Here is a 14,887-nt window from a genome sequence, read left to right as displayed (position 1 = left end):
TGTGGAGCAGCACGGAGTGCAGAACTCCCCTAAATTCTTGCTGGAGCTTGCTGGACGCTCAGATGGCAGCTGTAACACCAGCTTTGCATGTTCTGGATGCCACAGAGGCTAGAGAGAGGCTATGGAGTTGTGTTGGAAGGGCAAAGGTGGGATCTGCACAATCTTTTCTGCCCGAGTCTGGTGTCTCCAGATTTGGTTTCCATGTGAAATCACCCATGACTGCTCATGCCCCATGGGCTTCGATAGTTTGCTCACCAAACCACCAATTTTTTAGGGAAGTGCCTTCTGTTCTCCATATCAGTCTGTTTCCTCAAGGTATAAAGTTCTTAGTGGCACTGTCTGTGCAGTGCCTTTCGCTTAGGCCAAACTGACTCTCGTGGCAGCTGCCCAAGAGTGATACTACAGCATGGTCTTGGAGATAGGAAAATGCAAAGGCCTTTGGTTCCCAGATCAGTAAGGTCAAACAATAGGACTCATAACAAGATGGCTCTTTGGGAACCACCATATGACCCAGCTTTACCACTCTTCAGTTTTTAAATAAAATAATTAAAGTGATACATGCCTACCCATGTTTGTAGAAGCTCAATTCACAACAGACAAAGTACAGATCAACTTAAATGTTTGTCAACAGATGAATGAATAAAGAAAATGTGATGTGTATACACAGTGGAGTTTAATTCAGCCATAAAGAAGAATGAAATTATGTCATTTGCAGGAAAATGGACGGATCAGAGAACATCAGGTTAATTGAAATAAGCTAAACTTAAAAAGCCATCTGTTTTCTGTTCATCTGTTTTCTCTTGTATGTGAAAGTTAGAAGGCAAAAAAAGTGGTGGTGGTAGGGAAGGGACCATATGAGAATCGAAGGAAAACCTGTAGGGTAGAAGAAAGGGATCTGAGAAAGGGAGGAGGGGAAGGTATGGGAAGTTAATGAGGAATGAAAACAATCAAAAACAATTTGTATAATGTGTGTACCAAAAAAAAAAAAAAAAAGCTCCCTGTTGCAGCACCATAGAATTTGCTGGAAGTTTAGAGAACTTCCCCAGAGCCAGTTCACCTTTCAGGTCTAGGAACTGTTTAGGCTATCTTCCTCAGGATGCCAAATCCTGTGCTTCTGGGGCTCACTGGGATTCTCCCTGTGTCTGCTCTAACTCGGCTGAGGAGGGTTCTTCTCTTCACTGTGCCATACCGCCATGACACCAGTGCTGGGGTGCTCTGTTTCAGCCTCCATCCCACAATCCAGAGTGACAGGGTTTCTCCAAGTCTCTGCCAGTTCACAATTGAGTTATAGCATTCTCCTCTGGTCACCCACTTCAATAAATAACTACACTACTATTTTTAAAACTTCTGCTTCATTAAGAAGCAGGTGAAAGCTGCACATCTTGAATCTCTTCTTAAACTCTGTTTTGCCCATTTTTATCCGTTTGTAGTTGTGTGCTTTGATTACTTAATGTTGTGTTTGAGGAGTTTGTGTGTCTCTGATACAAGTCCTACTTTAGAAATGTACTTGCAAATATTTTCTTACAGTGTGTAGTTCTATTTTAACTCATTTGACAGTGTATTTCACAGGGCAGAAGATTTAAATTTTAATTAAACTCAATTTATTGATTTTTTTTCATGTGTTGCACTTTTCGCCAAACTAAAGTCACCTGGATTTCCAAGGAACTTTATAGTTTTACATTTTGCAGTTAGTTCTGTGATACATTTAGAGGAAGTTTTCTGAAATTTTAAGGTCTGGATCTAGATTAATTTTTTTCACATGTTCAGTCATGCCGCAGTCTGGCTGGGCACAAAATCATGAGCCACTCAAGCAGGAACAAACTTTATTTCCAAAACTCCTGTGAATGCCAGGCAAGCAGCCTTCTCCTGGGACACACTACACCAACAGGAACTCCCTCCTCTGGAATTCCCTCCTACCGCACTTCCCCAACCAATGGGAACTCTCCGGGAGTCCCGCAGGAGCTCCAAAGTAGCAGGCCAAGGCGGACAGCAGGGGTCTAATCTCCAATTGAATGCACATCTTAACATAATCATTATCATCTCAATGGCTTGCTGGCGTCACCTTTCAACCAAAAATGCCATGCATCATTCCTACTTGGCTATGGCTCTCAGCACAGTCATTTCTGTATCATTTCTTGGAAAGACTCTCACTTTCCCATGGATTTGGATGAGTCTTGGATGCTGCCACAAGTGACACGTTATGAGTTTGGATCAGGGACAATGTGAAGCTAAATTCCCATCCTTCTCTCATTTTTCCTCAGGAAACTTTCTCCTTACAATTGCCCCTCCTGGGGCTGGGGTTGTGGCTCAGTGGTAGAGTGCTTGCCTAGCATGTGTGAGGCACTGGGTTGGAGTCTCAGCACCTCATATAAGTAAATAAAATATTCATCGACGTCTAAAAAATATTTAAAAAATTTGTCTCTCCCCCAGAGTTCTACCCCAGTGAATCTCACCATCTGATTCATCTCTGAAAGTTCAAGAGGCAAACTAGAACTGTCCTGTATCCACATCTGTCCTTTGTCATGTGGTAGCAGTGTGACTTCGGGCAGATTTCTTAAACATTCTTAGTTAGTGGGCTCATTTTTAATGTGGGTTCATGAAAAACTCACCATATAGGCTGGTTTACAGGTTGAATGTGTTCATGCATAAATGGAGTTATGGGTTGAAATTTATTCCCTTAAAAAACATGTTCAAGTCCCAGCCCCCAGTGTACAGACCCTCTCCCCCACTCTCATATTCTTGCAGCCATTGAGATTTTAGAACTGTCCAGCACTGTTTCAACCTTCCCTTCACTCCTGTGAGGAAGAATGCAAATGAGAAGTAAGGCCTCATAAAAGCTCAAGAAGACCCATGAAGTTGGCCCCAAACCCTGGACCAGAATCCAGGGTTCCTGTTTCCATCTCAGTCCTAGCACAGTTGGGGGGTTGGCCCTTCCAGAGCGCCAGAGCTGACAGTGTCCTGTTTGGACACTGTGATCTGGGTGCTGGTGACTAGAATGTGACCTCTCTCAGTACCCCTGGTAATGCCCTGATGACTCCTGCTTTCTTATTCCAGGTGGAAGTTTGAGGATTCTGGGAGTTGTTACTTGTTCCTTTCCTTCTTCCTCATAACACAAAAGCTTGCCAGCCACTCTCTGTTTCCTGGAGGTGTGTCTCATTGGCAGGAGCCAGCTAGCTCCAGTTCCTCCTGCCTCCCTTGACTCTTTCTCAGAAGAATATTCAGCAGGGAGGACTGAAGTGTGCTACTACAGAGGTGCTTGGAATATGTTTCCCAAAGATGTGTGCAAGGTGGGTGCTCATAAAAATTATGAACACCAAGAGCTTCAAGCACCAGTGATCTAAAGATTTTGAATCTAAATTTCTGAGAAACTGAGGTTCCAAAATTCTGTTCTAGACTCAAAAGTTTTAGGCTATGACAGTTCAGTTACCACACAGTTCTAAGACTGCCTGAGTGGAAGTTTTTGGAAAGGGGACATGCATGTGGATGGATATTATTTGACTTTTGACAATGACTTGTTAACATGTAGGTGACAATAAAGAGTGTGACTCTAAGGGTTCATCCTCATCCCCATCTCAGAGAGCAGGAAGCAGTCCATTTGTGGTACCCAAGTTGCAAGACACAGATAACAGAAATTGATAAATATGAGTTTCATAGCCTTTTATGAAACTTATAGGGTTCCCTTCACTTGATCTCAATCATGGGCCCAAAATAGGGTGAATTTACTGTTTCTGTGTGTGGGTCAGCTGCAGGTGTATGTAGCTTTTAGTTTAAGAAACAGAATTCCCAGGCTGATGTATACACCTGTTCAGATTGTACCATGCTCAAGAATCTCACTTTCTTCATATTTTTTTTCTGGCGTATTTTAATTATACACAGTAGTGGGGGTCATTGTGACATATATTTACGTGCACATAATATGTTCCATTTCATTCCCCAGTACTTCCTTTTCCCTCCCCTCCTTTCTCCCCTTGATCTCTTCCTCTATTCTTTTTTCTTCTATTGGTGCATTAAAATTATACATAATATTAGAATTCATTGTTACATATTTGTTCATATACACAATACAGTCATATAATTTGTTCAATTCAGTTCCCCAGACCTCTCCTTTCCATCCCTTCCCACCCTTGCCTGGTCTCTTCTCTACTGGCCTCCTTCTCTTTTCATGAGATCCCACTCTCTTCCCCCTTTTCCTCTCTAAGAGGCTTCCACTTAGATAGATCTGTGTTCAAGTACTTGCTGGACATGTATGTTCTATGATAGAAGACAACCAGAAGGATCTCACTTCTAAGGGGATTGGCACTAATTCATTTGAAAGCAGGCTGGAAATTGTGAAGCTCTTAGCTGAGTCTTAAAGTGGGTTCCAATCAGTCAGAAAGAGACCCACCTTCAGAAACTCCTGGCAGAATAAACGTTCATTCTTACCCTGAGAAGAGCATTCAGTCACACTAGAGGTCACATTCTAGTCACTCTTTCATGTGGCCTGTGTATGAACACACACATACTCATGGCTGCATTCTGATTCAGTGTCCTCTAAGCCCTCTCTGAAAGTGTTTTTTCTCCCTCACACAGATAATTAAGAGCTTTATTGTTGACTCTTGACACTGACTTGTTAACATGTCCCACTTTGTCTGACTCAGATAGTTTAGAGAAACTTTCTCTAAACTATCTGAGTCAGACACGATGGCTTTACCTGGTGGAGGGCAAGAACTTTCATGTCCTTTGTGTGCACAGTGAGCAAAGCGTGGGCAAGTGTGTGGTGAAGCCAGATTAGCTGCCTGCCAGGGCTCTGAAAACCCCCAGAAAGGCCTGTTCTGCCTGTGTGATAATGTACTATGTTCTTGCTGTGATTTTATTGGGGGAAGAGGTGACATTTTAGAGTCTGCCAAAGGATTTCTGGCATAGATCTGTGTTCAAGTACTTGCTGGACATGTATGTTCTATGAGACTCACCTGAATGAGTACCTCTAACTTCCTAAGCCTCAGTTGTGTCACCTGTAAAATGGGAAAGAACATGCGTGGGGAGAGAATGTGATGTTTTTAGCACAGCTGACAGAATTCTTGCTCAATGAATCGTAGCTGTTACTATTATTGGTGTTGTCCACAGCACATCCCAGCTTTTAAGGACCTATCTTGAGCAAGGTGAATAATCTGTGCCTTTCCTTCTCCTCCTGTCCATCTGACCTCTTCTTTCCTCTGCTTTCTCACCAGTTTTCTTAGCCCTGCCCCTCCCACTGGTCCCGCCCCTGGCTCCTCCCCTCCCCCCAAGCCCCTGCACAGCACAGACTCAGCGGGGCAGGAAGGCTATGGTGTAATTTGTTAGGATCCTGGTAAAGCCCAAGGACTTAGCCGACACATCTAAGTCTTGGGGTGCTTTCGGGGACTTGAAGCAGAAGTTCTGCAAGATGGTGGTGAGGAAGAGAAAGAGCTCCATTCTAGCCAGGCCTTCTCCCAAGCAGTACCGCTTTCCTGAAGAGGAGAGGAGGGAGGGGCTGAGGTGAAGCCAACTCTCTGCAGCCTCACCCCAGTACCAGATCCCTGCGGCATTCTCCCAGGGAGTAGCTGTACAGTGGCCCCAGAGACTTCTCTGAGCCTCGGTTTCTCTGGTACGTGAGGTGAGATGATCCATGCCGGATTACAGCACTGGGAAGTTTAAGTGCCCCTTCCCCCAGTTACATCCTCAAATATGGCTGCTATGCTGTCATTTTCTTTCCAAGAGTCTGAAGATTTTCTTGTGTGTTCCTGGAAAGTACTCTGACTTACTCTGAGTCTTTATTTTCCCCATCTCATAAAGGGGCTAGATGATCTCTTCCTTCTGGTCTTGGCGCAGATCCTTGGTGCTGGGGAGTTCTGGGGAGTACAACTGTCTGACTAGAGGGTAGTTTCAAAGAGGGACTTCCCAGCTGGAGGAAGACACTAGGCTGCACTGGGAGAGGAGCTGGGATGAAGGAGCCTACTTGGGTGTGAGCCCCCCCCCCCCCTAGTCTCTTACCCATGGAAAAGGGCACGTCAGCATCAATCTTCTTCAGCTGTCCCTTGTCATCCAGGAAGTGCTGGGGGTTGAAGTCGTCAGGTGTGGAGAAGAACTTGGGGTCATTGAGCAGGGAGCCCAGCATAGGGAACACTTCAGTGTCCTTGGCAGGGGGAGGAAGGGGACTTTATCAGAGGGTTCAGGGATGAGAGCGCTGAGAAACATAAGCAGGGGAATCAGAGTGCTGGGGTGAAGGGAAGTGGAGGTGAGGGAGTTGGGGTTCTGTGGCAGGAGCTTTGGGGGACATGAGGTTGATGTCTCTGAGTCAGGACGTTCAGGGAAGGTGTACTCTGTGTCTCCTGGTTTGGGAAATTTGGGGGACTTAGTGGCTCATATTCACTGAGATGGGCTGAGTGGGAGATTCTGGGTCTATGTCCCAGAGAAGGTGGTTGGGGCATACTCAGTCTGTGTCTCTCAAGGAAGGAGGTTGGGGGTACTAGGAGATTCATGTGCCCTCAGACAAAAAATTGAGGGACTGTAGTGAATCTCTGGAGGCATTAAGTCTATGGGAGTCATTGGAAGCAGGAGACCCTGGGTGGGAAGACTGAAGGCAGAAGGTGGTTGAGGAATTCTTTGTGATGGGGACAGAGAATGGAAAGCTTTTAATAGAAAGGGAGTTCTGGGGCCCCAGGGAGTGGGTTGCCGGTCCCATTAGGCTGGGCAGAGCAGAACCTTTGGGAGGAGGAAGTCTCGAAATATGGTGTCCTTGGTGACCTTGTGAGCCACACCCATGGGGGTAAAATTTGCAAATCTTTGGATCTCATGGATCACAGCTTCTGTGTAGGGCATGTTGGTACGATCCTCAAACTTGGGCTGTCGGTTCCTGCCAATCACCCGGTCAATCTCCTCATGGACTTTGGCTGGGAGAGAAGAGAGAATATGTTTAGCTATCCAGGGGCCTCAGAGTAGGATGATAGTCCCAATATGTAAATCTGGATACATGGCACATATCTATGTATGACATGCATGTGGACAATTGAAAACAGATGTTGGTCATATGAAAATTTTGGCCAATGGCCCTGTTAACTTGTTGATTCTAGAATCATAGGGGAAGCAAAGGGAGGAGTCCAGGAGACCCTGGAGGTTGGAATCTGGCACTTGTATGCTCAGCAGAGGAGCCATTTACCCAATGGTTCAGACACTTCCGATATTTTCAGAGGAAGTGAGACTGTTCATTTCTGTCAGCTTAATAGCACCCTATCTCTGCATAGCAGGGTGAGTCTGAGGTTCCTTGGACCTGGGAGAAGTGGGGTCATTGTGTTGGGCTCACAGGTGTTGGAAAGGTACGTGGGTCCCCCTTTCCCTGTGCATCCCAACTTTACCAGCAACATCTGGGTGCTTCAAGAGTAGCAGGAAGCCAAAGCGTAAGGTTGAACTGACAGTCTCAGATCCAGCAAAGAAGAGGCCCAGTGTTGTCATTATTAGATTCTTCATGTAGAACTCGGTGTTGGGGTTATTCCTTTCCTGCAGGGTGAGAGGCTTCATGCTGAGTCCATTTATTATGCCCTTGGGGGCTGTCTGGGTTTTCTCCTTAGATCTGCCTCTGTTAGGTCCAGACCGCGAGGTGGGAAGAGGGGACCTAGATCTGCAGGTTCTGCAGTTCCCAGGCCTCTTCTCAGGCTGCTGGTTCTTCCTGACATGCTCTTTTGGTGCTATTTGCCTGACTGACAATCTGTTTTTCACTTATTTAAATTGCAGAAATATTTAGAAAGAGGGATAGGCTGTGAGAAGGATGGGCAGGGATGTCAAGACAGGGTGGTCAGAGACAGTTAGAGACATATTTTCTGAAGCAGACACAGAATTTTAAGCCAGATCATCCTCCTTCTTTCCCAGACATGTTGTAGTTTCTTTGGAGGAATCCCCTCCCTGACTCTTTGAATTTCAGACTGCATAAAGGCCCATCTCCTTTCTGCATCGATGGGAGTCTGACATCCAAATGGGAGTGGGAGTCCTCCAATGTCACACAGTAAAGCCAGGTCACCTGTTCATACAGGTGCATCTGATGACGGGGGTAGGAACATTTAGAGAGTCTGGTGCTTAGCTGCTCCAGCCTTAGAATCAGAGAGACATGGATTTGAGCTAGGGATCACAGACAAGCCACTTGTGCTGTTATTTACAACCTTAGGGTCATAATAGGACCTTGTTTAAGAAAGCATATGGGTGCTAAGTATGTGGACAATGTCAAGCACTGGGGTGGTTCCAGGCACACGGCGTGTTGTAGGGCTTGCTGCTCTTTGTTTTGTCTCTGCCCTCATCTTGGCTTTCATCAGGGCTCCGTAGATGAAACAGTGATGATTAGTTGTGGTCTGAATTTTGAGGATTAGGCTTCTGTTCTCCCCCTTTCCCCAGCCTGATTGGCCTCTGTTTGACTGTGGACCTCCCCACCCTGGCTGCTGACTGCACCTCCTTCATGCGGATGAGAAAGGAGTCGATGAAGTCCCGCGGGGAGTTGGGGTCCAGAGTGCGCTGGTTCTGCTCCACCTTCTTGGCTATGAAGTCCTCAAGTCCCTGCATGTCCTTAAAGACGTGTTGCTGTGGTCCTGGCAGGTACTTCATCACTGAGTGGAATATGTCAAAGAGCTGGAGAGGGGAAGAGAGATACAAGGGGGGAAGAGAGATGGATTGAGAGCTCTCAGTGGGCCAAACCCAATGAGAGTGGGACGTGTCTTAGCGCATGAAGATAGTGGTTCAGGGCATCTGTCTGTGTGCTTATGTGCTTAGTGAGGTGGAATGGAAGCGTGTACATAATTTTATATGTCGGTTAAATGTGAAGGACTCTAAGAATTTATTCCCTGGTATCCTCCCCCCTCCCCCCCAAAAAAGAATTTAGGTGAGCTTCCATGCAATTTCACCCATTCAGGTGGAGATGGTTTGTTACACACCTATAGTTGTGTCAAGATGGTCAAGTGATTTGGGAGTGGGGGAGTTCAGGATGTTGAGCTGTTCAGGTGGAGTACAACAGGGCACTGCCTATGTAGGTGTTTATATAATCAGGTAGACTAAGTTATGGTCAATTGTCTAGATATTTATTGGATTTCATGTGGGGGTTGTGTAATGGTGTTCAGGCATTGAAGTGTGGCTGTAGTTCAGGTACAGAGTGGGAGGGAGATCTGTTTATGTGTTTAGGTGCACTTGGGGCTTCCTAGGGGGTACCTCAGTAGGGTGTGTGAGTGGGCTGATTTGCAGAACACTTATTAGGTGTTTTGGGAACAACCTGAGTAGATATTTTTGTGTTCATCTTGATTGAGGTGCCAGGTAGTTAATGTATTTAAGTGGCTTGTGTCGGGGACACTAATCTAGATATTCCAGTAGGCTGGTTTGGGGCAGATGTGCAGAGGTCAAATGATTTTGGCATCATGCACTTTGCAGTACCAGGTGTGGTGTTCAAGTATTTGGAAGGGGCTGAGGTGGTCACTTCTTCAGGTGTGAAGAAATTTAGAAGCAATAGACAGAGATCAACTGTTAGATGTTTAGGTATGTTGGGTGGGAACACCTGCTCAGCTGAGAGCTGAGTGGAGGCATTTATCTTGCCTGCAGATGGTGTTGTGGGGTATCTGCTGAGATATCCAGGTGACCTTGGAGACTAGGTATTGGACATGAGTCCTGGGCTCTTGTGCCACTGTGCAGTTGCCCAGGAGTGTGGCCTGGTTTAGAGGGGCCTTGTGTGGAAAAATATGGGGATTTGGGGAACCTTTTGCCAGGTGTGGGAGATTTTAGTAGGGGCCTGGTAGGGAAAAACTGGAATAGGTCACCTGCCCCGTGGGAGAAGCTGCAAATTTGTTGATTCGCCCCATCATCTGCAGCAGTGACAGTAACTCTTTGTCCTCATAGTCGAAGCGATCTCCAAAGACAATGGAACTAATAACGTTGGCAACTGTTTTGCTCAAGTAGAAGGTGGTATCAATGTAGGTGCCTGTGAGGTGGGGCAGGGTAGGGGAGAGAGTGGGATTGGGAGAGAGTCAACTGGGTGGTGAGATGCCAGTCTGAGGATTCAAGTAGGGCACTGCAGCGATGCACTAACTCCCACATGTTATCACCATTCCAAAGCACAGCCCACAGGTCTTTTGCATTGGGTGTTTTCTTTCTCCTTCCCAATCACTCTCGGCCCCTTGCTCACCATGTGTGCCTCGCAGGGCCTCGATGAGGAAGCCCGCCTCCTCCTGGATGCGTTCCTCAATACCCCGCTTGCCCACACCAAAGTCCCGCAGTGTGGTGATGGAGAAGCGCCTGAGTTGTTTCCCACGGTCTCCATTGCCAAATGCCACACCTGGGGAAGTGAACAGAGGGAGGAGAGAGGCTGGAGGAACCATGACCAATCCCTGAGGAGCTCCTGAGAGGAAAGCAGTGGAACCAAGTTGAATCTACAGCGAGCGTGGGACAGCGTTAAGATTTACAAACTCAGAGCAGTGCCAGATACTTCCAGAAAGAGGAGGCTGAGTTGGAAGAAGAGTTTCTGAAGAAGATAGTCAGGAGGAGGGAAGACAGATGTATCCTGAGAAAGGGAGATACAGGGACAGTCCAAAGGAGGCAAGAAAAGAGAGAGAGAAGGGACAGTGTCAGAGGGAGGAGAGAGGAGAGAGGAGAGAGTCAAGACCTGGAGGTGGATATAAAGCTGAACTGCAGAAGGATGAAAAATAGGAGGAAAAACGCGAAAGTATCAGGAGAAAGGGAAGATTGCTGCATGGAGATGGAGGCATGGGGACTTTGAAAGACATGGTGTGAGATTCTGATAGAGGGAGAAGAAAGAAACAGAGGGATAGAAAAAGAGTCCCGGGGAAGCACAGAAGCTGAGGATGACAAAGGATCAGATAAAGTCCGAGGAGCAGGACTCCAATGGGGGACTCTCACAAGGTTCTAAGGAGGGATCAATGCAGGAAAGAAGACACTGAGGGAGGAGGCAGAGCCAGAGATAGAGAGAGATGTTAGAGAGAGCGGGACAGAGAGGGGGACGAGAAATTAGGACCCAGAAAGTTTAGAACAGCCCATAGTCCCACACAGGAGAGGCAGTGATGGATAAAGATGAAGAGAGAAGATCAGCAAAGGGCTTCCCATAGCCTTGAGGGGCTGGTGAGTAAAGGAGGGAACTGAGGGAATTGAGGCCACCAAGTTTACCTGGCCACCTTCCCCTATGTGCTGTCCCACTTACCATAACCTTTGAAGAGGTGGTCAAAGGTGGCCTGCTGGCCTCGCCCACTGAACTCTTCAGCCTGATCCACCAGCGCCTCCTTTACTGCATCGTATCCACACAACACCACGACCCGGCGAGTCCCCAGGTGGATCTTGAACACAGGGCCATAGTGCTTGCTCATCTGATCAGGGTAGGTGGGAATGGTTACAAGAGTCATGACCTGAATTTGTCCAGGACCCAGAAATCAGAGTCTGGGATGTGTTTCTCCCAAGTTCTGATAGTCTAGGTGAAATCCTAAGATCTAGTCTTTTCTGGCTAGGAACTGGCTGCTGAACCTTTAAATAACCCCCCTTCTAAGACTCTGACTCATCACGGTCAATCCTCTGACACAAAGCCCAAGAAAAACTGGGGAGGTCCCATGCCCATGTCATTCTACTCATTTCCCTGGCTGGTGGCACCTTCATGAGGCAGTTGTACATCTGGTTTGTGTCCAGCTGCAGGTAGTTCCCGATGAAGGGCAGTGGAGTGGGTCCTGGAGGCAGCTTCCGCTGCAGACTCCTCTGTGAGACCAACTTGAACACTATCATGCTCAGGCAGGCCAGCAAAGCCACCAGAAGGATCTCTGAGGCCAGCATGGTGGCAGTGAGGATGATAGGCAGGTGTTGATGGCTGCGATGGTTTGCCTTTATACTCCCAGAGATAGAAGGGTGGCCTTTGCACTTGTTTATATAATTGCTTCATTTTAGTTCCTAATGCTATCTCCCAACATGCATCCTGCCTATGTTGCAACACCCATGGCCAGGAAGGAGGAGGGGGAATTAAGGGAAGACTCATAGTCAACGGGACTCCAGGCTGAATTGTAGCACTTGAAGAGGTGCCTAAAGAGTGTGGATTTATGGACGTGAGAGTTCTGCTCCATTGGAATATTTATGTGGTTGAGTACCTGCGCTTTGTATTTGGATTCCCAGATTGAGAAAGGGCCTGATATAGGTTTTGGAGTCTGAGATAAAATTCAAAGTCCTAGATTTCATTGGAATGAGATAGAATGTGTGGCTGTGGATTTGGGGTCCTTCAGTGAGGAGGGACATAGCTTCAGGAACTCAGGAATGGAGATTCCAGGGTTATAGATTTGAGAATTTGGAGTGAAAGAGACATAGAGCTGTGGACATAGAAGTCCTATGTGCAAAGCCCAGCAGGAAACTGTAGTGAGCACCTGAGCCCAGGTCTTGACCCACTGGCTTTATTCCTGTGCTCTTGATGCCCAGCCTCTTCATGGGAACCTCGAGGTGAGGCCAGGATGGGCAGAATTGAGGTCCTCCAATCTTCAGTTTCAAGCCCATCTGCTGCTGGGAAAGGGGTAGAATATCAGAGTCACATTATCAGTGGAACTTTTTATACAGCTGTAGAAGAGTAACTCGGAGTCACAGTTATAGAGGGACTCTGGCCAGGCCTTGAGAAATAGTAATAACCACGAAGAATACGGTGGGAAACCCCTGATGTTCCATGGGTTCTGTTTAATGAAAATACCCGCTGGATTCCTACCCAGATACTTACAGAAGCTTATTAGTTTTATTCAATAATTTCTATTACTGTTATCATTATTAGTAATGTTTCCCTTTTTACACGTGTGTACTGAAGACAGAGCTGAGAAGGTGAGCAGGGCCTACATCCATGAGAAGCCCTTAGGCAAATGGCCTTATGCCTGTTGCCCTACTCTGCCTTCTGTTTCCCCTTTCTGGGCATTGGTTTCCCACCAGTGGAAAGGGAACACTTGGGCAGAAAAGGTAGTACCTGAGGTTGTGTTAAGTGTCCTTTAGGGATGGTTCCTGGCTTCTCATGGACTGTTATTAGCAGACAGAGGGTACTGTAGCCAGAGAGGTCTTGGTAAACTTCAGTGTGGTGAATAGAGGTGGGTTCTAGGATGCTGAGGGTATGAGCAGAGAAAGGATGAGTGGCCCTACTGTCCTTCCCTTGAAATTCTGGTTTAAAAGTAAGGACAGTTTTCCTTTGTTGAGGTTTTGGTTTTCCCGGAAGACTAAGTCTGTGTGTGTGTGATTTTTTTCCCCCAATCTTTGTGATGATGGACTGGTTCATTATCAACCTCACTGAGGTAATAAGGGAGGGAGCTTGGATTTTAGTGGTTTTCCCTTCTCCCTTTATTACCTGGCTTAGCCCACCCTGGTGGCCACATGGGGACCAAATTTAGTAGCATGTGCATTTTGATATTGGCACCATCAGTGAACATTGGAATTATACTGGCGGTTCTGATATCTGCATAAGGTGGGCCCATCGAGGGAAGGCATTAGGGTGGCACTAGGTTTCTCCCTAGTATATACTAGGTTGGAAAAGAAGTTGTCACTGAAGTTATTATCACATGCACCTTTAGTGCCAAGATGATTATAAGCCTGGGTTCAGGCAGCCATTGAGATTGCGTTCAGGAAAATGTAAGATGGCACCCTGTAGCTCTGAGGTTGGAACCAGCATGTACTGACATAAGCATTAGGTTGAATATAAGATTGGTCATTTGGGGGCTTGAGATTGACCTCAGTTTTACCCTGGGAGTTGCCCTAGGTTGACACTTGATAGGGTCTGATAGTGGACCTTCCTGGTTATGAGCTGCCCAGGAGCTTCTAAATTTGAACAAGTGGAAATGGGCGAGTTCAGCACTTTCAGTACTATCATCTTGCGCAAAGTATTCGTGGCTCCTGTTCTCTGAGACCAATGGGGAGGGACAAGGGTCAGAGGAAAAAGCATAGAGAGGGGAGTTGTTTGTTGAGCTTGGAGGTGGAAAAGGTGGGGAAGAATATTAACCCAAGCTTGGCAGGTATCAAACCTCATAATACCGATCACTAGCCTGCACCTGGGTTCTGTCCTTTTTCCTTCTTGAATGGGAAGGAGGATGATGTTTGAACAATTTCATACTCTGTGAAAGTGGCATTAGGAAGGGCTCTGGCTTCAGACAGTCTCCAGTAAGCCACCCACAAGTGGTTGCATAGGCTGAGAATGGGAGAAGTACTGGAGATGCAGAGGTGATGTGTGTGTCATTGCTGATGTCTCTGAAACATGAAGTGAGGGATCAGTGTCTGTTGTCACATGGAGAGACATATATCTGTTGGCAGAGTTTTGGGACAGGCTTCTTGAGTGAGCTACTTGTGAACCCAGGAATGTTCCTTCCTCTTGCTAGGCCTCGGTTTCCCATTCTGCATAATGGATCTTGTTCTGGTTTTATGGGTAAAAATAAGGTTATGAGAAAGTCTAAAGATATCATTTGGATACTAACTTTATGCCTTCTTTATATTGTTACCTTGAAAAGGTGACTGCATTTTCTGAAACTTATGTGGTCAGAGCTCTTACTTTCTGTTTTTTGGTTTATAGATTTCCACCTGCCTGTTGGCATTTACTAAATGATCCTTCACTTCATGAAATATAAACCAAATAATCTTAGCTCAAAAAATACTGGGATTGTAAATTTTAAGCATTTTTTCAAATTTGACATTATTCTGTTTTCATAGTCTTTCACTAAGTATCGTGGACAGTTGATGTACACCAGTATTTCAGAAGAAAGGTCTGTACTACACCTTCTAGAGTCTTCTAGAAAAGAAGGCAATTGTGAAAGAATGCAAGTTTTCTGGGTCTCTCTACTATGTATAGCATGTTCTCTTCTTGTCTTTATCTGTGACTAGATTATCTGTCCCCAAATAGGAAACCTAGCAGAGTAATGTACCCAGTGTA

The 14,887-nt window shown here is 46.3% G+C and overlaps 1 protein-coding gene across 2 annotated transcripts; it reads right to left on the bottom strand.

The window, feature by feature from the left end:
• Positions 1-4,020: 4,020 nt before the first annotated feature.
• Positions 4,021-11,840, bottom strand: LOC124089919 (cytochrome P450 2A13). Of its 2 annotated transcripts, none has more exons than XM_046440167.2 (9): positions 11,614-11,839; positions 11,174-11,336; positions 10,145-10,294; positions 9,780-9,940; positions 8,431-8,607; positions 7,350-7,491; positions 6,700-6,887; positions 5,989-6,130; positions 4,021-5,465 (listed from the first exon to the last, which is right to left on the bottom strand). In XM_046440167.2, exons 1-9 carry the CDS (start codon positions 11,788-11,790, stop codon positions 5,284-5,286), a joined length of 1,482 nt encoding a protein of 493 aa, XP_046296123.1. In that variant the 5' UTR covers positions 11,791-11,839; the 3' UTR covers positions 4,021-5,283. The 2 variants fall into 2 exon arrangements, with proteins under 2 accessions (XP_046296123.1, XP_046296124.1); XM_046440168.2 differs by lacking the exon at positions 4,021-5,465 and adding an exon at positions 5,526-5,846 and having other exon boundaries at positions 11,614-11,840.
• Positions 11,841-14,887: the final 3,047 nt, after the last annotated feature.

Source organism: Marmota monax, unplaced genomic scaffold (assembly GCF_021218885.2).
Source record: "Marmota monax isolate L192 unplaced genomic scaffold, Marmota_monax_Labrador192_F-V1.1 WCK01_AAM20220418_F8-fsc00228, whole genome shotgun sequence".
Classification (NCBI taxonomy): Eukaryota; Metazoa; Chordata; class Mammalia; order Rodentia; family Sciuridae; genus Marmota; species Marmota monax.
Note: the sequence above shows the minus strand (reverse complement) of the source record. Positions and strands in the feature narration are given on the sequence as shown.

Bases quoted from the DNA above. Each gene is read 5' to 3' on its own strand.
- LOC124089919 (XM_046440167.2), bottom strand. From the start codon at position 11,790: ATGCTGGCCTCAGAGATCCTTCTGGTGGCTTTGCTGGCCTGCCTGAGC. The intron at 11,337-11,613 runs GTGCCACCAGCC...TACCCTGATCAG, and splicing joins TGTACAACTGCCTCATGAAG to ATGAGCAAGCACTATGGCCC. The intron at 9,941-10,144 runs GTGAGCAAGGGG...CCCACCTCACAG, and splicing joins GGCCCTGCGAGGCACACATG to GCACCTACATTGATACCACC.